This window comes from Mustelus asterias, chromosome 22 (genome assembly GCF_964213995.1).
Source record: "Mustelus asterias chromosome 22, sMusAst1.hap1.1, whole genome shotgun sequence".
In the NCBI taxonomy this organism is placed as follows: domain Eukaryota; kingdom Metazoa; phylum Chordata; class Chondrichthyes; order Carcharhiniformes; family Triakidae; genus Mustelus; species Mustelus asterias.
Genome location: NC_135822.1, coordinates 20,531,086 through 20,553,733, shown reverse-complemented (window position 1 = coordinate 20,553,733; position 22,648 = coordinate 20,531,086). Strand labels below are relative to the sequence as shown.

Here is a 22,648-nt window from a genome sequence, read left to right as displayed (position 1 = left end):
AGAGTACTTAAAGAAGTGGCCCTGGAAATAGTAGATCCATCGGTGGTTATTTTCCAGAATTCTTTAGACTCTGGAATAGTTTCTACAGATTGGAGGGTCGCCCATGTAAGCCCGCTGTTCAAAACGAGAGGCAGAGAGAAAACAGGGAACCACAGACCAGTGAGCCGAACGTCGGTACTGGGGAAGTTGCTAGAGTCTATTATCAAGAATTTCATAACTCGGTATTTGGAAGGCAGTGGTATAATCAGACAAAGTCAGTATGGATTTACAAAAGGGAAATCATGCTCAACAGATTTACTGGAATTCTTTGAGGATGTAACTAGTAGAGTTGACCAAGGACAACCAGTAGATATGTTTTATTTAGACTTTCAGAAGGCTTTCGACAAGGTCTCGCATAACAGACTATGTAAAGTTAAAGCACATGGGATTGCAGGTGATGTCTTGAAATGGACAGAAATCTGGTTAGCAGATAGGAAGCAAAGAATTGGCATAAATGGGTCTTTTTCTGATTGGCAGTCAGTGACTAGTGGGGTTCCACAGGCAGTTGTGCTAGGACCCCAACTGTTCACATTATATATTAATGATTTGGAAGAGGGAACTGAATGTATTATCTCCAAATTTGCAGATGATACCAAGTTGGGTGGGAGGGTGAGCTGTGAGGAGGATGCAGAGATGCTTCAGCGTGATTTGGACAGGCTGAGCGTGTGGGCATCTGCATAGCAAATGCAGTATAATGTGGATAAATGTGAGGTTATCCATTTTGATAGCAATAATAGGAAGACAGATTATTACTTGCATTGCTGTAAACTGAGAGAGGTGGATACACAATGAGACCTTGGAGTCCTCGTGCATCAGTCGCTGAAAGTAAGTGCACAGGTGCAGCAGGCAGTAAAGAAGGCAAGTGGTATGTTGGCCCTTATAGCAACAGGATTTGACTTTAAGGATAGGGATATTTGCTGCAATTGTATAGGGCGTTGGTGAGGCCACACATGGAGTAGTGTGTGCAGTTTTGGTGTCTTCATCTGAGGAAGGATGTTCTTGCTAAAGAGGGAGTGCAGGCTGATTACCAGGCTGATTCCTGGGATGGCAGGTCTGTCATATCAGGAGAGACTAAGTCAGGATTATATTCACTGGAGTTTAGAAGAGTGAGAGGGTATCTCAAAGAAACTTACAAACTTCTATCAGACTGTTAGAAAGAATGTTCCCGATCGTGAGGGACTCCAGAAGTAGGGATCATAGTTTGAGGATAAGGGGTAAACCCTTTAGAACTGAAGTGAGGAGAAATTTCTTCACGCAGAGGGTGGTGAATGTATGGAATTCACTACCACAGAATGTAGTTGAGGCCAAAATGTTGTCTGATTTCAAGAAGAAATTAGCTATAGGTCTAGGCGCTAAAGGGATCAAGGGATATGGGAGGAAGGGGGGAAATCAGGATATTGAATTCGATGATCAGCCATGGTCAAAATGAATGGTAGAACAGGAATGAAGGGCCGAATGGCCTGCTTCTGCTTCCAGTTTCGATGTTAAATACATTCAGCGACTTGGTCTCCACAGCCTTCTATGCTAGAGAATTCCACAAGTTCGCCACCCTTTGAGTAAAGAAATTTCTCCTCATTTCAATCCTAAATGGCCTATTTGTATCCTGAGACAGTGGCTGGGATTTTCCAGTCCCTTGTGGCGGATTTTCTGGCCGTGGAGGTGGCTCACCATTGGCAGTGCGGCGAATGAGCAACACAAATGGTCATTGACCTCAGCGGGATCTTTTGTTCTTGCCGGTGGCCAATGATGAGCTGTCTCCATTGTCAGAAAGTCCTGACTCTTGTTCTAGATCCTCCAGCAGGGAGAAACAACCTCCCTGCATCCAGTCTGTCCAGCCGTGTAATAGTTTTATACATTTCAGTGAGATCCCTTCTCATTCTTCTAAATTCCAGTGAATACAGGCCCAGTCGGCCTAATCCCTCCTCATGTGAGAATCCTGCCATCTCAGGATTCAGTCTGGCAAATCTTCGCTGCACTTCTTCTGTGGTAAGTATATCCTTTCTTAGATAAGGAGACCAAAACTGCACACAATACTCCAAATGTTGTCGCAGCAAGGTTCTGTACAGCTGCAGTAAGACACCCTTGTTCCTATACTGAAATCCTCTTACAATGCAGGCCAACATACCATTTGCCTTCCTAGGAACTTGCTGTACCTTCATACCAGCTTTCAGTGACGGGTGTACAAAGACACTCAGGTTCTTTTGTACATCAATCTATCACCATGTAATGACACAGTGGCACAATGGTTAGCACTGCTGCTTCACAGTGCCAAGGAGCCGGGTTTGATTCCAGCCTTGGGTGCCTATTTGTGTGGAGTTTGCATGTTCTCCTCGTGTTTCCTCCAGGTGCTCTGGTTTCTTCCCACAATCCAAAAATGTGCAGGTTAGGTGAAATGGCCTGCTAAATTGCCCCTTAGTATCCAAACACGTGTAAGCTAGGTGGATTAGCCGTGGTAAATTCATGGGGTTACAGGGATAAAGCAGGGGATGGGCCTGGGTGGCTGCCCTTTCAGAGAGTTGGTGCAGGATCACAAGGCTAAATGGCCTCTTTCTGCACTTTAGGAATGCTATGATTTAAATAATGTTTTGCCATTCTGTTTTTCCTACTTCACATTTATCCACATTATACAGCATCTGCAATGTATTTACCCATTCACTCAAATTGTCTAAGTTGCCTTGAAGCCTCTGTACATCCTCCACACCACTCACATTCACACCTAGCTTTATGTCATGAGCAAAAGTGGAAATATTACATTTGGTTCCCGCATCCAAATCACTGATATATATTGCAATAGCTGGGGCCCAAGCATTGATCCATGCAGCACCCCACAAGGCCATGGTGAGAAGGATTTCATGCACTCCTGTATGCCCAACAATATTTTAATAAAGTGAATGTGGACATCATGACTGTGTGTGGAAACTCAATGGGACAAATTGAGGAACATAGGAATTGGAGCTGGAGGACAAGACCATTAAGTCCTTGGGCCAGTTCTACTATGTAACCAGATCACGGCTGTCCTTTAATTCCATTCACATACCAATGCTTTGTATGTCTCAATACATTTACCCAGCAATAATCTCAATACCCTTACCCAGGAATAACCTCAACACCCTTACACAGCAATAACCTCAACACCCTTACCCAGCAATAACCTCAATACCCTTACCCAGCAATAACCTCAACACCCTTACCCAGGATAATCTCAATCCCTTTACCCAGCATCAATCTCAATACCCTTACCCAGCAATAACCTCAACACCCTTACACAGCAATAACCTCAACGTCCTTACACAGCAATAACCTCAACACCCTTACCCAGCAATAACCTCAACACCCTTACCCAGCAATAACCTCAACACCCTTACCCAGCAATAACCTCAACACCCTTACCCAGGATAATCTCAATACCCTTACCCAGCATCAATCTCAATACCCTTACACAGCAATAACCTCAATACCCTTACCCAGCAATAACCTCAACACCCTTACCCAGGATAATCTCAATCCCTTTACCCAGCATCAATCTCAATACCCTTACCCAGCAATAACCTCAACACCCTTACACAGCAATAACCTCAACGTCCTTACACAGCAATAACCTCAACACCCTAACCCAGCAATAACCTCAACACCCTTACACAGCAATAATCTCAACACCCTTACCCAGCAATAACCTCAACACCCTTACCCAGGATAATCTCAATACCCTTACCCAGCATCAATCTCAATACCCTTACACAGCAATAATCTCAACACCCTTACCCAGCAATAACCTCAACGTCCTTACACAGCAATAATCTCAACACCCTTACCCAGCAATAACCTCAACACCCTTACACAGCAATAACCTCAATACCCTTACCCAGCAATAACCTCAACACCCTTACCCAGGATAATCTCAATCCCTTTACCCAGCATCAATCTCAATACCCTTACCCAGCAATAACCTCAACACCCTTACCCAGCAATAACCTCAACGTCCTTACACAGCAATAACCTCAACACCCTTACCCAGCAATAACCTCAACACCCTTACACAGCAATAATCTCAATAACCTCAACACCCTTACACAGCAATAACCTCAATACCCTTACCCAGCAATAACCTCAACACCCTTACCCAGGATAATCTCAATCACCTTACCCAGCATCAATCTCAATACGCTTACCCAGCAATAACCTCAACGCCCTTACCCAGCAATAACCTCAACGTCCTTACACAGCAATAATCTCAACACCCTTACCCAGCAATAACCTCAACACCCTTACACAGCAATAACCTCAACACCCTTACCCAGCAATAACCTCAACACCCTTACCCAGGATAATCTCAATCCCCTTACCCAGCATCAATCTCAATACGCTTACCCAGCAATAACCTCAACACCCTTACACAGCAATAACCTCAACACCCTTACCCAGCAATAACCTCAATACCCTTACCCAGCAATAACCTCAACACCCTTACCCAGTAATAACCTCAATACCCTTACCCAGGATAATCTCAATACCCTTACCCAGCAATAATCTCAACACCCTTACACAGCAATAACCTCAACACCCTTACACAGCAATAACCTCAATACTCTTACCCAGGATAATCTCAATACGCTTACCCAGCATCAATCTCAATATCCTTACCCAGAAATAATTTCAATACCCTTACACAACAACAATGATTTTACAACCTCAGCCCTGAAGGCTGTGATTGATCCAGCATTCATAATCTTTGGTATGTGGGTGGGGGTTGGGTAGAAGGGGAGGGTGCATTTCCACCCCCCTTCGTATGGAAAAAGAGGTACCTGGTTTAACTCCTAAATGGCTTAACTTTAACTTTAATGTATTGCTCCTTTCTTCTGGATTCCCCACCAGAGGAATTAATTTCATTCTATCTATCTTACTGAAGCCTTCCATCATTTTAAATAACCCTTTATCATTAGATTATCTCCAATCTTCTAAAAGGCAATATGAGCTAGTTTAGGCAACATGTTCTCATAGTTTAAGTCTTTAATGTCTGGTATCATTCTGGTAAATCTGCATGCACCTCACTTCAAGGCCTATATATCCTATTCTTCTGGTTGTGTGCCCAGAACTGAACAAGTTACTTCAGATGGGGTCAGACTGTACAACTAAAATTCAAATGAAAACGGCTCCACTAAGCATCACCAAGGAACTTGTCGTTCTAAACTGTCAGATCCTCATAAATCAGGGTTACTTAAATATAGCCCCCAAATACTGTGTCATTTGGCACTTTGGGGCCACATGCTCTAGTTTTAAAGAAACATTTAAACGTGCAATGTTTGAGCGGGCAGACTTTCAAGTGCTTTGTGATCCCCCACAGGCAATGGAGAGGCAGACAGTGGATTGAATTGCATTTCAATGTTGTAACTGCAGGGCTCTGCAATCCTCGCCTCCTACATGTTAGTTATTAATTTCCAAAGTCTGTGTCACCTAATCACTTAATCCCCACTTCCTGGTTTCTCCCCTATTCTTCATCAAGATCCTGGAATTCAAAGCAATGAGTGTAAATCTGGATCATTGACAGAGGTCGTGACAGATCCATTGCCTGCAGCTGTCATGGCAGCCAATAAAACTACCCAAAATCAAAGCTGTGCTGCTACAAGTAGTCATGATGTGGAAATGCCGGCGTTGGACTGGGGTAAACACAGTAATTCCACTCCAGATTTCCACTCCATCTGACGAAGGAGCAGCGCTCCGAAAGCTAGTGGCGTTTGCTACCAAATAAACCTGTTGGACTTTAACCTGATGTTGTTAGACTCCTTACTGCTACAAGTAGCCATGTTTGAAACCCAATCCCTGCTGAACTTTACCTGATTTCAGCCATGTGCCCTCAGCCAGGATCCTAACAACTGATTAACAGTGCTGGAAACTGTGGGTTTGTGTGCATGTGCAACAGGGAGCATCAAAGAGGCAAGTTGGAAAGAAAGACAGGGTTGGACTTAGTTGCGATGCTTCCTATGGCTCAATAGCCCATTTTAGCTGACACAAACAATAGCTTGTTGCATGAGGTGCCAGAGAGCTCACAGTGTCTGTAACATCTTTGGGAGAGGAATGGTGGAGGCGAAATTAATAAACCAAATCATCAGCTTGCATTCTGCATGGTTTCACGGCCCACAGATTACAGTTGGAGGCCTGCAGCACCATCCTAGCACCTCAGCTACCTGCTCACATTATCAAATCACATTGGCAATTACATTGCTCATTCTCATTGCCCAATCCGAACCTTCCATCATCTCCTCCTTTCAGATCCAGGAGACACACACAAAACTCTTCAACTCTCAAAAGCCCAAACTCCATATAACCACAACTGCATCAGAGTAACATCCCAAAGCCTGGGGAGTTTCATAAAGACAAGCTAGTCATTATGCAGGCTGCGCGTTTGGGGTGCCAGGGGTACTGTCTGTTTCCAGCTAGAGACAGGGCAGCTCCTGCAGATGGACTCTGATCTTGGTGAATCTGGTGTCTCCCTCCATATACAGGGTTGCACAGGTAGTAGGTGAGACTGCAAAATACTCAGGCCCCTTTTGGAGGGTAGCACGTACATGATCAATGGAGCTTAGTCTCACAATCTGGGTCTGCCGGCCTCGCAATCCTGGTGGGTTTCCAGCTTGAACTCTCACCCGGATGGGGAAGGTGTACGATGTGGGGGAAGACTGCGGGAATCTCGAAACTGGTCCCCATTAAACAGGGTGAACGAGGAAGTGAACCCAGACACATTAGTCTCCAACCCATAAAAATCAGCTGATATAGAGGTTCTACAGAAAGTTTTGCCTTGGCCGAACGATCCAAACTCCACTCCTTCAACACATGGCAGCTGGGGAAACCAAGAAAGAAAGCAACCTAAAATAGAGGTACCTCGATCGGCGGAAAGGAAACAACTACTCACTGCCAGCAGCACCAAGGAGCTCAGTCTATTCCTTACACTTTCTGAAGACTCTGTAGGCAGGAACCAGACTCTTCAGAATGTTTGTTCAGCAACCAGTACTGGAGTGAGGAACAGGACTCTACGGCCTACTCAGCGAGTCAGCCACTCACTTCCTTTCCCTCTATCATGTGTTCCCATTGTCTGGGATGAATATTACTTCCGAGGAAGGATTTACTCCAAACCAACTGTGACAGGAGGAGGGTCAGGCAGGGTCAAGGTAACAGAGGGGGCCTCAGGATATTCTCCCCACTTTTCCGAGAGAGGAAGGGAACATTTTCTGGGAAGGAAATTACAAAGGATGCAAACACATCAAAGAAATTGGGTTGCGCGTGGCTGCAGTCAGAAACCACCAGGGCTTCGCAAAATAAAGACAAATAGTTTTACACAATTATCAAAATTACATCAAGATTCCTTTTTCACTATCACTGTTAACTATCACACACTCATCTCTGTTCACTACCAGTGTAACTATCACATATCGTTCACTTTCAGATACTGCTTGGTATGATGCCTGAAACATTGAATGTGTATTCTGACACTGGTTTCTATAATAAAAGTAGATTCACTGTTCACACAGTTTGCCAGTGAGTTGCTTGGGATGGATGTTTAAAAAGGGATGGATCCGAGAGGAGGAGTCTCTGAAAGTTTAAACAGGGGACAGATGTTTCCTGCAGAAAGAATAGAAGCAAAATGGAATGGAATGAGCTGCGAATGACCATTGTTCGATTCTGTTGCTACCGGGAACTCCTGCCTAAAAATATTTGCTTGAGCTGCTTCTTGTTGTCTTGCGTGCAGCTGGCTCGACAACAGCAACAACTTGTATTCATAAAGCCCCAATAGCATAATAAAACATCTCAAGGCATTTCACAGGAGCATTATAAAACAAAACTTGACACCCAGCCATATGCTAAATGAGCAAAAGCTCGGTCAAAGAGATAGACTTTAAAGAGCATTTTAGAGGAGAGAGGTAGAAAGGTGGAGAAGTTTAGGGAGGGGCAGTTGAAGGTATAACTTCCAAAGTGGAGCAATTTAATTCAAAAAGGCTCATAAGGCCAGAATTAGTAGAGCACAGAGAAGCAGGGTAATATGACTGGAGGAGATTACAGAGATAGGCAGGGATGAGGCCATGGAGAGGTTTGAAAAGGAAGATAATTTTAAAATTGAGGTTTTGCTTTCGAGTCAATGGTGATCAGCAAAAATGGAGGAGGTCTTGGTGTGAGTAAAGGCACGGACAGCAGAATTTTGAATGACCTCAGGTTTGTGGAGGGTGCAATGTGGGAGGCCAGCCAAGAGTGGGTTGGAATAATCTTGAGTCAAATGTAAAGCCAAAGTTACAGACAGTATTGTTCAGCCTCAGATAGTTACCGGGGAGAGGGGTGTAGTTGGTAGCTAAGGATTGAATTTATGACGACTGGTTTCTACCTTCCTAATGATTAGTTGAAGAAAATTTCTGCTCATCCAGTAATGGAAGTCAAACGAGTCGTCTGACAATTTAGGAACTGTAGAGATGCAGATGAGGTGAGTTGGGTAGTGTCAGTGTACATGTAGAAACAGATGCTGTGTTTACAAATGATGTTGTTGACAGATCCTTGGGGGATACAAGAGGTAACAATGTGGGAGCGGGAAGAGAAGTCAGTGCAGGTAATTCTCTGACTATGACTGGATAGATAGGAATGGAACCAGCTAAATGCAGCCCGATCAAGTTGGACAAAGTGGATCAAATTCTCGTGGTCAACCATATCAAAGGCTGTAAACAGGTGAAGGAGGATGAAAAAAGATAGTTAACTAGGATATCATTTCTGTCATTGGCAAAAGTTGCTTCAGTACTGTGACAGAAACCTGACTAGAGAGATTCAAACATGGATTTTTGGGAAAGATGGCCAGGGTTTGGGGAGGCAAGAGTACGTTCAAATACTTTGGGAGTTTGGAGATGAGGCAGCAGCTTGTGAAGATGGAGTTGTCAAGGGCTTTGTTCTTTCGAGGAGGAGGATGATGGCAGATTTGAAGGAGAAGGGGACAGTATTGAGAGCGAGTCATAGAGGTTTACAGCATGGAAACAGGCCCTTCGGCCCAACTTGTCCACCCGCCTATTTTTAAACAAAGAAAATTACAGCACAGGAACAGGCCCTTCGGCCCGCCAAGCCTGCACCGACCATGAAAAAACCCCTAAGCTAATCCCAATTGCCCACATTTGGCCCATATCCCTCTATACCCATCTTACCCATGTAACTATCTAAATGCTTTTGAAAAGACAACATTGTACCAGCCTCTACTACTACCTCTGGCAGCTTGCTCCAGACACTCACCACCCTGTGTGTGAAAAAATTGCCCCTCTGGGCACTTTTGTATCTCTCCCCTCTCACCTTAAACCTGTGCCCTCTAGTTTTAGACTCCCCTACTTTTGGAAAAAGATATTGACTATCTAGCTGATCTGTGCCCCTCATTATTTTATAGATCTCTATAAGATCACCCCTCAGCCCCCTACGCTCCAGAGAAAAAAGTCCCAGTCTAACCAGCCTCTCCTTATAACCCAAACCATCAAGTCCCGATAGCGTCCTAGTAAATATTTTCTGCACTCTTTCTAGTTTAATAATATCCTTTCTATAATAAGGTGACCAGAATTGCACACAGTATTCCAAGTGTGGCCTTACCAATGTCTTGTACAACTTCAACAAGATGTCCCAACTCCTGTATTCAATGTTCTGACCGATGAAACCAAGCATGCCGAATGCCTTCTTCACCACTCTGTCCACGTGACTCCACTTTCAAGGAGCTATGAACATGTACCCCTAGATCTCTTTGTTCTGTAACTCTCCCCAACGCCCTACCATTAACTGAGTAAGTTCTACCCTGGTTAAATCTACCAAAATGCATCACCTCGCATTTGTCTACATTAAACTCTATCTGCCATTTGTCAGCCCACTGGCGCAATTGATCAAGATTCCGTTGCAATTGGAGATAACTTTCTTCACTGTCCACTATGCCATCAATCTTAGTGTCATCTGCAAACTTACTAACCATGCCTCCGATATTCCCATCCAAATCATTAATATAAATGACAAATAACAGTGGACCCAGCACTGATCCCTGAGGCACACCATTGGTCACAGGCCTCCAGTTTGAAAAACAACCCTCTAGAACCACCCTCTGGCTTCTGTCAAGAAGCCAATTTTGTATCCATTTAGAAAGCTCAGCCTGGATCCCATGAGATTTAACCTTATGCAACAACCTACCATGCGGTACATAGAAACATAGAAAATCTACAGCACAAACAGGCCCTTCGGCCCTCAAGTTGTGCCGAACACATCCCTACCTTCTAGACCTACCTATAACCTTCCATCCTATTAAGCTCCATGTACTCATCCAGGAGTCTCTTAAAAGACCCTATTGAGCTCGCCTCCACCATCACTGACGGCAGCCGATTCCACTCGCCCACCACCCTGTGTGAACAACTTACCCCTAACATCTCCCCTGTACCTACCCCCCACCACTTTAAACCTGTGTCCTCTCGTAGCAGACATTTCCACCCTGGGAAAAAGCCTCTGAGAGTCCACCTTGTCAAAGGCCTTGCTAAAGTCCATGTAGACAATATCAACTGCACTGCCCTCATTTACCTTCTTGGTTATCCCTTCAAAAAACTCAACTAAATTTGTGAGACATGATTTTCCACTCACAAAGCCATGCTGACCCTAATCAGTCCTTGTGTCTCTAAATGCCTGTCGATCCTGTCTCTCAAAATACCTTCCAACAACTTACCCACCACAGATGTGAGGCTCACTGGCTCACCAGTTCCCAGGCTTTTCCCTGCAGCCCTTTTTAAACAAAGGCACAACATTTGCCACTCTCCAATCTTCAGGCACCTCACCTGTGACTATCGATGATTCAAATATCTCGGCTAGGGGACCCGCACTTTCCTCCCTAGCCTCCCACAATGTCCTAGTATACACTTCATCAGGTCCCGAGGATCAGAAAGAAAGATGCACAATGTCCAGCATCCCAGTAACCTGAGCATTGCCCTTGGTGAAGACCCTTTGATGTAACGGGAGCTAGCTGCTATACCTCTTCCCATCCCACCACCCACTTCACCCTGACCACTGCCTGCCTCCACCCTCCTCTAACTTTCTCCCCTTTGTTACTGATGCAGAGTTTACTTGATCTATTTTTTAACATTGTCTATTTATTCTATTTGAGAGTACGGAGAACATTGAGAAGTAAATCAAGTAAACTTTATACCAATAATGAAGTTGGGGGCGGGGGAGGGGGGGTGGGGAGCATGGTATGGAGACAATGGTGGGGTTGGAGGAGGGGAAGAGGTGAGGCAGAGAGAGGTGGGGATTGAGTAATGGCACGGAGAGTACAAGTTGAGTCCATAACTGCCCAACACAACTTATATCTCATCATTTCATTACAAATTCTCAATTATTTTCCACACAAAATAGTGAGTAAGGTACAATCAAATCTGGCAGCCATTTTGAAGTGGAGATGCCGGCGTTGGACTGGGGTAAACACAGTAACAGTTTTAACAACACCAGGTTAAAGTCCAACAGGTTTATTTGGTAGCAAAAGCCACTAGCTTTCGGAACAGGCTGTTCCTTCGTCAGGTGGGTGGGAGTTCTGATCACAAACAGGGCACAAAGACACTAAACTCAATTTATATGAATAATGATTGGAATGTGAGTCTTTACAGCTAATCAGGCCTGAAAGGTACAGACAATGTGAGTGAGGACAGTCCTGTCTGGAGACAATACACATCTCTTTAACCTGTGCTTAATGCTCCCTCCACTCACATTGTCTGTATCTTTAAGACTTGATTAGCTGTAAAGACTCACATTCCAATCATTATTCATGTAAATTGAGTTTGTGTCTTTGTGCCCTGTTTGTGATCAGAACTCCCATCCACCTGACGAAGGAACAGCCTGTTCCGAAAGCTAGTGGCTTTTGCTACCAAATAAACCTGTTGGACTTCTTACTGTGTTTACCCCAGTCCAACGCCGGCATCTCCACATCATGACAGCCATTTTGAAGTGGAGATGCCGGCGTTGGACTGGGGTAAACACAGTAAGAAGTTTAACAACACCAGGTTAAAGTCCAACAGGTTTATTTGGTAGCAAAAGCCACACAAGCTTTCGGAGCTCTAAGCCCCTTCTTCAGGTGAGTGGGAATTCTGTTCACAAACAGAGCTTATAAAGACACCGACTCAATTTACATGAATAATGGTTGGAATGCGAATACTTACAACTAATCAAGTCTTTAAGAAACGAAACAATGTGAGTGGAGAGGGAGCACTTCAGCGGTCACGGGCATTCGGCCTCTGATATTCGGGTAAGCGTTCTCCAAGGCGGCCTTCGCGACACACGACAGCGCAGAGTCGCTGAGCAGAAACTGATAGCCAAGTTCCGCACACACGAGGACGGCCTCAACCGGGATATTGGGTTCATGTCACACTATTTGTAACTCCCACAGTTGCGTGGACCTGCAGAGTTTCACTGGCTGTCTTGTCTGGAGACAATACACATCTTTTTAGCCTGTCTTGATGCTCTCTCCACTCACATTGTTTCGTTTCTTAAAGACTTGATTAGTTGTAAGTATTCGCATTCCAACCATTATTCATGTAAATTGAGTCGGTGTCTTTATAAGCTCTGTTTGTGAACAGAATTCCCACTCACCTGAAGAAGGGGCTTAGAGCTCCGAAAGCTTGTGTGGCTTTTGCTACCAAATAAACCTGTTGGACTTTAACCTGGTGTTGTTAAACTTCTTACAGCCATTTTGAACACAGCAGGATTCCACAAACAGCCATGAGATGAATGGGAATCTGAGGGGAATGTTGTCCCAGGATGCCAAAACAACTGCTTGCCATTCCATGAACAGTTGCGGGATCTTTAACACACACTCAAAGAGGCAGACAGGGCCTCGGTTTAATGTCTCATCCCTTAGCACTTTTGACTCAGGGCTGACAGTGTGACTAACGGAGCCAAGCTGACAGGCTGAAGGAGACTAGCTGCTTGTTCCACAATCTACGCCATTGCTGGAGGTAAGACAAAGATTCAGCAACTTACCTCTTCATCCTGGCTTATAATGGAGTCTGGGGGAGTCTCAGGAGGCTGGTGAGTTGGCCTTAGCCAAGGATCTTGCTGCATTTGCTTCATTGCCAAGCTAAACACATCCGGTTTTAAAATTAGAATAAAACTCAGGATGAATACATGGTGAAGAAGTTCAGCAGCACCACAGTCTGGGAACTAGATCCTGCCAGGATTAGGAGAGTGTGCGAAAGGTGGTTCTAGTGAGACTGCTGCTTTAATTCTCAATCGACAACATGTTAAAGCCCTGAATCAGTGAAACAACCGACAAGAAGTGGAGGGCTGTTGCTGTGCCTCTCTCTGTGAGCAGGAACCCCACTGTCTGCCCGTGTTCCCTCGGGCAACAACTCACTGAGCACACCAACAAGAGACGATTAGCATTGCGTGACTCTCAGGGAGGAGCTGTCTGAGGATCCTGTATACACAAAAAAACTTTACAGTCAGCACTGGGAGCAGTGCCCAGGTGAGTTAACCCTCGAGAGCCTGAGCCTTGAATGACATGGAAAACACAACCAAATGAAACACTGGGTCTGAGAGCTCAGATTCACTAATTACAACATCTGACTACACAATCTATCAGTGCTAGGGACTCAGTCAGTGACCAGCAGCAGGTGAGAGAGAATGGGCACAGTCAGTGGGGGTGGGCGTGGTGGCAGTTTCTTCTATTTGCAGGGAATTGTGATTCCCTCTTCCCCACTTCTCTCCTCCCACTTTTCTGTTTCTGGTTTTGGGGTTCAGACCTCAGCCTACCCACCCTGCGCACACCCCATTTTCTTTCCCTCCTCATATAGTGAATAATTGTCTGTGATCCCAGTTTTAGGGAGAATCTGCCAATAGCAAGAAACATGCCAGCCAGGAGCACCGTACCATTATGGCAAAACCATGCACATGCCAACTAAGCAATGCAATGAGACGTCAGCTACATACGGTGTGTCACACTCACTTCATGTAACACTTTCTCTGTCATGTTCTGTTTATAACATGCTCTCCATAACAGCTTAATGAATGCTCAATCTCACTCCAAGCAATGCCATGTGTTGAAACTGCCAAAGATATTGAGAGTGCCCATCATACTTTACATAATGCATCAAATCTTGACAAGAACAAGAAACACTGTCACTTTCTGCTGAGTTTTCTGATTTTGTTCCTTGCGGCATTGAGTTGGGGAGAATGGGGACAGGAGCAGGGGGTGTGACCAGCAAACAGAGAGCAGGGGTATAAGCCTGTGGGGGTGAGGGGGGCATGCGGGCAGAGGACAAAGTTGCAGGGCAGAGGCAGTAGGAAGCAAGGGGGGGGGGGGGGGGTGGTGGAGTGCCATGCGTGCATGTTTGCAGGTGAGGGTCAGTATAATTTTCTGTGGTGGTGGAGGATGGCAGATGGAGTCGTGTGGCATGGCCAAAGCGCTAGGCACTAGCAGTCCCTTCCACTTCAAGAACTTGTAATGTAACACAGGGCATCAGTCACAGCATTTATTCTGTGAGATCCCAGCTCCATTTATCAAATTACGAATTAGAGCAGGGTGGAAAATGGTAGCTCCCAAAAGCATCATGCATACTGCTTGTGAGGAGAGCTCTCTATGACACTCTGTGGTTGAACATAAATAGAGATTACATTGATTCACCTTGAATTGTCCTGCGAAACTTCAGCAGGCCATTGGGAGATACCCCAAAAATTCAATCCTTCCTTCCGGTAATTGACAACGTTTCAATGGAGGAATGCTGCCATCAGCTGGCCAGCAAGCCAGTTGTATGCTCACCAGCCTTCTGGGGGGTCATGACTTTGTATAGCACCTTAACACATCTCTCAGGGCATCAAAGCTCTCACAGAGCGAATTACTTCTGAAGTGCAGTCTTTGTTATGTGGATGAACACATCAGTCATACCCATAGCAAGATCGCATGAAGACAAATAAATGAATGACTACTTGATCGGTTTGTTGAGGGAGAAATGTTGAAAGGCACAGGAGGAACTTCTCCTGCTTCCTCTAATATTGCCCTGGGAACCAGCAAGACAGCAGGGCAACCTCAGCTTACTGTTTCTCCAGGAAGGCAAATTACTATGGCCCCTGGTTTATGGTCTCCACAGGGTCATCGAATATGATTGCAAAAGTTCAATGTGATCTATCACAGACCCACTTAATCACAAGATAGATGACAATAACTGATCCCTGGATACAGGTGGACTGAGCTTCATTACCCAACTAGTACATGGGTGAGTGAGAGAGGCAAAGGGAAAAGATAAAGAATTGAAGAGCAAAAGCGGGAAAGAGGAGAGAGAGTGTGTGCATGTTTGCAGGAGTGTGAATGTAAAGTGTGTGCATGCCAGCCATGACGAGGAATAAGACACCTCACCTTGATAGCCCTCCTCTTGTCCACACATTCTTGATGCTGACAAAGCAGAACTTCTTCTGTTAAACTCCTGTCATCTGCAAAATACAAACCACCACAGTTAGTTCCACAAGAAAATAGTAAAACAGCAACGCAGCGTAGCGAGGGTGATGGGGCAGCAACGCAGCGTAGCGAGGGTGATGGGGCAGTAACGCAGCGTAGCGAGGGTGATGGGGCAGTAACGCAGTGTAGCGAGGGTGATGGGGCAGCAACGCAGCGTAGCGAGGGTGATGGGGCAGTAACGCAGCGTAGCGAGGGTGATGGGGCAGCAACGCAGCGTAGCGAGGGCGATGGGGCAGCAACGCAGCGTAGCGAGGGTGATGGGGCAGCAGCGTAGCGAGGGTGATGGGGCAGCAACGCAGCGTAGCGAGGGTGATGGGGCAGCAACGCAGCGTAGCGAGGGTGATGGGGCAGCAACGCAGCGTAGCGAGGGTGATGGGGCAGCAACGCAGCGTAGCGAGGGTGATGGGGCAGCAACGCAGCGTAGCGAGGGTGATGGGGCAGTAACGTAGTGTAGCGAGGGTGATGGGGCAGTAATGCAGCGTAGCGAGGGTGATGGGGCAGTAACGCAGCGTAGCGAGGGAGATGGGGCAGTAATGCAGCGTAGCGAGGGTGATGGGGCAGTAACGCAGCGTAGCGAGGGAGATGGGGCAGTAACGCAGCGTAGCAAGGGTGATGGGGCAGTATCGCAATGTACCGAGGGTGCTGGGGCAGTAACACAGTGTGGCGGGGGTGGTGGGGCAGTATCGCAATGTACTGAGGGTGATGGGGCGGTAACGCAGTGTAGCGAGGGTGATGGAGCAGTAACGCAGTGTAGTGAGGGTGATGGGGCAGTAATGCAGTGTAGCGAGGGTGATGGGGCAGTAACGCAGTGTAGCGTGGGTGACGGGGCAGTAACGCAGTGTAGCGTGGGTGACGGGGCAGTAACGCAGCGTAGCGAGGGTGATGGGGCAGTAACGCAGCGTAGCGAGGGTGATGGGGCAGTAACGCAGTGTTGTGAGGGTGATGGGGCAGTAACGCAGTGTACTGGGGGTGATGCAGCAGGAACACAGTGTGTTGAGGGTGGTGGGGCAGTCACACAGTGTGTTGAGGGTGACACAGTGTACTGGATGTGCCAAAGCAATAAAGCAGAGCATTGGAGGCGGAGCGCCGTAAATGGACAGAAACAGAGCCTTTGTCTCAGTGATGGAGAGGAGGTGGGGGGGCGGTGGTAGTGGTGGTCCAAGCTTCAGCGAAGGATCTATAGGTTAGTAATTGGTCAGTGTGCAACGACACCAAAATTTTGTGAAAATACCTGTACTGTTTGAAGTGTGGGAGGAACCAGTAAGTGAGTCACATAATACACGAGACAGAACAGCGGCTGAGAGTCACTTGGCAATTCCTGCGAGTCAATTTGTCTTGTCTAGAACATTCTGTGGCATATTGTTACAAAGATTGTCAGCCCATTGAGACTTATGTTGGAGAACTCCCACCAGTATGCAGCGAGCCAAACACAAGTTGCTCTCTAATTAGGACTCAGCACAGTAGGCACTGTGTTTAATAAGAGCTCTCCCACTTGGCAGCTTAGTCGCACACATTGCAACAGATCTCTGTAAGCAGCTCCCACACACCCTCCAAGAAAACATCTCAAAATCCCTCCATTTAAAGGGATACCACTCAGAATCTAATAACTGCCTTTGGAGAGGACCAGGCTTTCAGCTCAGCTGTTGTATTGGATTCAAATCTGACCACTAGGATATTTCATCAGAGGACCAATTTGAACTGGGAGAATTTCCAGATTCCAGTCACTGCTTCTGACCATTAATACTCGCTATAAGTGAGGGACAGAGAGACTGAGAGACTGAATGGGTGACACTGAGCAAAAGTGACAGACAGAAAGAGATAAAGGAAACTGTGAGAGAAAAACAGAGAGCAACACAGAAACAAAGTGAGAGACATGAAGGAAAGTAAAAGAGAGAGACAGACAGTGAGAGAGGACAGAATGAAAGAGAAAGAGGGCAGAGATAGAGACATAGAGAGGCAGACAGAGTGAGAAAGAGGGAGACAGAAACAGTTACTGTTTATAACATTCACCTCTGTATATTGTATATTAACACATTGGGTTTTGATGGATTTAACACGTGCATGTATGGAAATATTATTTATATATGAAAATCGCAGTTTCAAATGACTGGAAAACTACAATATTTTGAAACATACATCAGCCCATTTCTGTTGCATTGGTGTTTTTACAGCGATTATGCGGTTTTCGGAAAGTGCAAATGAGGTGTAATTCTCACCAGCCGAGAGAATAATGAGTAGTGACAGACAGGACGGTTAGTCAGGCCAGACATGCCAGTGAAGCCCATCAAATTTCCCTGCTTGTTCTTACAGTTTTAATTTCTCCATTGACCCATCAAGTGTCAAGAATATGAGGAATGCGGAGTGAAGTGACCCAGAGATAAGGCAGCTTTCATCAGACAGAGCTGTGTAAACTGGTAGGAGAGAGGGATTATGAGAGAGACAGTGCTGAGTAATCCTGCCCTGGAGAGGGTGAGGCCATGGTGCTAAAAGCAACAGCATCAGGCCACACGACAACAGGCTCTCTGTGAACACTGTGCTGATACAACATGTGAGCAGGCAACTAGAATCCTCCATTCGGCTCATTTTCATTTCAAAGATATGCTTACGTCAGTTCTACATGGGCCAGCTGACCCCAGACACTGCAACCGCCAATGTGCAACAGGTTGTCACTTAGAATTCCCAGTCTGTGTTGTGTACAGTACAAGTCTAATCAGTCAGAAGAGGAGAGAGGTGCTGACAGACAGAAAGACGGAGCATGCAGACGCACATTTCGACTCACACATAATCTTTCTCATGCTTTCTCCGCTATCTTTGTATTGTCAAAAAACTTGCATACATTATATACTTGATTCTTTCATCCAAGTCATTAATATAGATTGTAAATAGCTGAGGCTCAGCATCAATCCTTAATGTGAAACTCCACGAGTAACAGCCTGTCAACTCAAATATGTTCTGTTTATTCCTCCTGTTTTTGTCCCTCAACCAACCCACCTCCCCCACCCGCTACACCACTCCCCACACCCCCCCCCCCCCACCCCACAAGCCCTTATCTCATCCGACAACATTTCATAGAATCATAGAATCCCTACAGTGCAGAAGGGAGCCATTCAGCCCATCAAGTCTGCACCGACTCCCTGAAAAAGCATCTTAAACAGGCCCACTCCGCATTCTATCCCCATAATCCTATGCATTTACCACGGCTAATCCCCCTAACCTACACATCTTTGGACACTAAGAGGCAATTTAGCAGGGCCAATCTACCTAACCTGCACATCTTTGGACTGTTGGAGGAAACCGGAGCACCCAGAGGAAACTCATGCAGGGATGAGGAAAACATGCAAACTCCACACAGTCACCCAAGGTTGGAATTAAACCCATGACTTGGCGCTGTGAGGCAACAGTACTAACCACTGTGCCACTCTGCTGCTGCTGAATTGCATGTGGAATATTTGGGGGTGGCCATGGGGGGAGGGAGGGGGGGTGCGATATCTGGGGGACAACTTGAGGGAGGCATTGTACACAGTGCACTGGGAGATCGGGGTGCTTGCGCAATGGTGCCCCCAGAGCTCAGTAGCTAACTTCCTGGCCTGAATAGGCTCCACCCTCTCCCCCTGCTGGCGAGAATCACATTTTGCCTCATTGTTTTCTAAGTGCTGTACAATTGCATCTGGGAGCTTGTCCAAAGAATGGCTGTGATTCTCTCCCATATTCACTTAAAATGTTTTTGGTAAGATCGCCCCCAGTGTCCTCAATGTCTAAATAAGCAGTCAGTGCACAGGGAAGATTTGCTATCTGGTGTAGTTGCCTGTGATTGACCTTCTGAATGCCTGTGATGTGTGAGGTGCTCCACAATGATCCGTTGCAGCTCAGAAATGATATCTGAGTCAGAGATTACTGGAAAACATTCAGGGTACAAGTACAATGATATGGGAATGAGGAAATGTAGATGACAAAATACTAAAGTCCATCTAGTTTGTCTTCCACCCTCCTGGTAGTTCCATGATACAATAATAATGGAATTATTGACAAATCATAGAATCAATCTCCATGACTGAGTCTACAGCATACCGAGACACAAGGCATGTGGTGGACAGCTTTTCAGGCCATAGGTCCAAAGTCATCTGCTCCTTCCAAACATGTTACACTTAAGAACATATATAGAAGCAGGAGTTGGCCACACACCCCTCAAGCCTGCTTGGCTGTTTAATATCATGGCCAATCCTTGACCTCAACTCTACTTTCCTGCCTGACCTCCATGTCCCAAATTGTCTTAACAGTCCAAAAATATTCATTCTTGCTATTCTTCCTATCAAAGAGAATAATCTCTTGCACAATTATACTCCATCTGCCCCTTCTTGCCCCCTACCTTAACCTGTCTATATTGCTTTGCAGAGTCTTTCGGTCTCCTTCACAGCTTACTTTCTCACCTAACTTTGTATCATCAGAAAACTTGCAAACATTACACTCGGCCCCTTCATCTAAGTCATCAACATGGATTGTAAATAGCTGAGACCCAACATTGCTCTTTGTGGCACTGCATAAGTAACAACTTATCAAACTAAAAAGTCCTGTTTATTCCTATTGTTTCTGCCCTTCAATCAATCCTCTTTCATGCTAATATATTACCTCCAACCCAGTGAACCTTATCTTGTGCAGCAACATTGCATGTGTTACCATGTCATTTCTCAAATTACTCATATACTAGAACACAAGAAGTTATTTGCTGAAAGAAATTGATCTCTTTTCTAATTGAGTGAATCAACACTTGTTGCTTCCACCATTCTCCTTTGGGGAGCCTGTTCCATACATTGATCACTGACTCATTGAAATATTCGGCAGGATTTTCCTGGCCGCATGTGATGGCAGGAAAGTTTCCCATCAGCAAGAGCAAATGTACACTGGCTGCCCACAGAAAAAAGTGCCAGGCACCCAATTTGAATATTTAAAGACCTAATTAAGGGTGGTTTACCTGGGCCACTGGCATTTTCAGGTGGGGGGTGCAGGGCTCCGCCATCTGGAGAGGCCACTAGCTTGATCAGCTTCCCTTTGGCTGACTGGGAGGTCATTGGAGCTGAAGGCTCAAAGAGAGTGCTGTGGACAGGGAAGGCTCCATCCATGAGAGGTCTGGCCTCTCTGATTGTAAATTTTTGCTTACCTCTCTGAGGGCACTTCCACATCAATTCCCAAACTGCCTTGGCTCTGTTCAACCCTCCAAATGGGGCTGACGTGGTTTCAGAGTTGCCAGCACTCTGATTGCTGCCAGGAGCATTAGGTGCCCACCCGTTATTCTTAATTGGATAGCGAGCCTGAAGGCAGCCAATTAGGAGGACCTGCTGTTGGCAAGTGTGAGCCAGGATCCCCGTTTGGTCCCGACGTCAATATCCCAAAACCCACATCAGAACATTTTGCCCATTTATTTCTGCAAATTAATTTTGAATTTACCTTTCTGTAAGCACAGATTCTATTTTCTAGCTTCACTGTTCTAGATAAGGTGAATTTTCTTGTCATGGCCAACATTATCCAGTCCTTTTAGAGCCCTAAAGACAGTAATCATATTGCCTTCCAATCTTCTCTTTTCAGTGGAATGTGCCCAAATCACATCATCATTCCTCATAATCCAATCCCTCCACTCCTCAATCATCTGGTTGATCCTTGCTGTATCCTTTCAACAGTTGCAATATCTTTTTCATACTGTCCACAGTATTCGAAGTGCAGTCACATAAATGATCAATAAAGTGGCAGGATTACTTCATTGTTTTGGTCAATATTTGGTCAAATCAGACATTGGGGTATATTAAAAGATGGCAGGAAGGTGGGGCTGATAAAATCAGGAACATTTCACAGGTATGTACAAAGACACATGTATGTGTTTCAAAATCCAGAACATTCTTTCATTGAATAGAATCATAGAATCCCTACAGTGCAGAAGGAGGCCATTTGGCCCATCAAGTCTGCACCGACCGCAATCCTACCCAGGCCTTATTCCCATAACCCCACATATTTACCTTGCTAATCCCCTGACACTACGGTCAATTTCGCATGGCCAATCCACCTAACCCGCACCTCTTTGGACTGTGGGAGGAAACCGGAGCACCCGGAGGAAACCCACGCAGACACAGGGAGAATGTGCAAACTCCACACAGACAGTGACCCGAGGCCAGAATTGAACCCGGGGCCCTGGCGCTGTGAGGCAGCAGTGCTAACCACTGTGCCATCTTTTTGCCCCCTCATCCTCAGTGCCCACTGCCCCACCCCACCTCAGACCCTTAGCGTGGCACGAGTCCAAACAACAACCACAGCTCTTCCACCATGCCATGGGCCAATTACAAGAAACGGGTTTTTTTTGTAAAGTGCCAATGCATTTTGTCACAAATTGCACCACCATATATTGCAGCAAGCGGCAAACCAAATCCAACAAAGTTTGCAAGGCAGATCCTCTGAGATAGGCCTGGAATCAGGATGAAGATCAGCCAAAGATTTAGTCCAGTTCCTTCAACAAACCTCCACATGCCAACTCCCATTAATCACACCTTCCCTCACCTGCAATCATTCTTGGAAAGCTTGTCATTCATGAGCCTCAAAACATAGAGCATAGGATGATTCGGCAACTCCCTGTCAATCTCCAGCAGCAGTTAGGAAATTGCAGACAAAACACAACTTCTTCCAAGGCCTGAAGATCAGCCTCCCGATGATCCTGCCAAGCTTTAAAGAGCTGATTAACTGCAGGACAGTGAGAGTGTCTGCTGCCTGCAGTCTCCAGGCCCAGCAACTGTAAACCAGTTGAAACCCAATCAGCTCAGTGAATGCATCAGCACACCCGGTAATACAGATAACATAGAGGTTAGCAAACAGCATTAGTCAGTCTTACGCAGGCTAGGGGAGGAGGCACAACAACAGCAAGTGTCCACTGTAATCTGCACAGGGGCTGAACAGGGCTCCCAGAACAGGTGGAACAGATGAGATCCAAGGCCAATCACGCACAGACTCAGTAACTCCTCCCACTCTGCTCCAGATTAACATCATCAGCCTCACTGTTTACAGAAATAGAAACAACCCTGAATGGAAACCATCTGACAGCAAAACAATCCTGTTTATTTGAACTCAGGGTGACTACTTGGACCACCGGCAACCATGCAT

General features: G+C 45.9%; 1 protein-coding gene across 4 annotated transcripts in view; it reads right to left on the bottom strand.

Annotated features, from left to right (window-relative positions):
• Positions 1 to 22,403, bottom strand: part of LOC144509891 (pleckstrin homology domain-containing family G member 5-like) — an 88,282-nt gene extending 65,879 nt beyond the window's left edge. The window contains exons 1-2 of one of the 4 annotated variants that reach the window (XM_078238842.1): positions 22,052 to 22,403; positions 15,413 to 15,486 (exon numbers count right to left, since the gene is read on the bottom strand). In XM_078238842.1, coding sequence (XP_078094968.1) covers positions 15,413 to 15,486; positions 22,052 to 22,079 — 102 coding nt within the window. In that variant the 5' untranslated portion in view covers positions 22,080 to 22,403. Of the gene's footprint in view, positions 1 to 13,041; positions 13,385 to 15,412; positions 15,487 to 18,347; positions 18,404 to 22,051 lie in introns of those variants that run through there. The other 3 variants (XM_078238840.1, XM_078238843.1, XM_078238841.1) reach the window with 3 other exon arrangements.
• Positions 22,404 to 22,648: the final 245 nt, after the last annotated feature.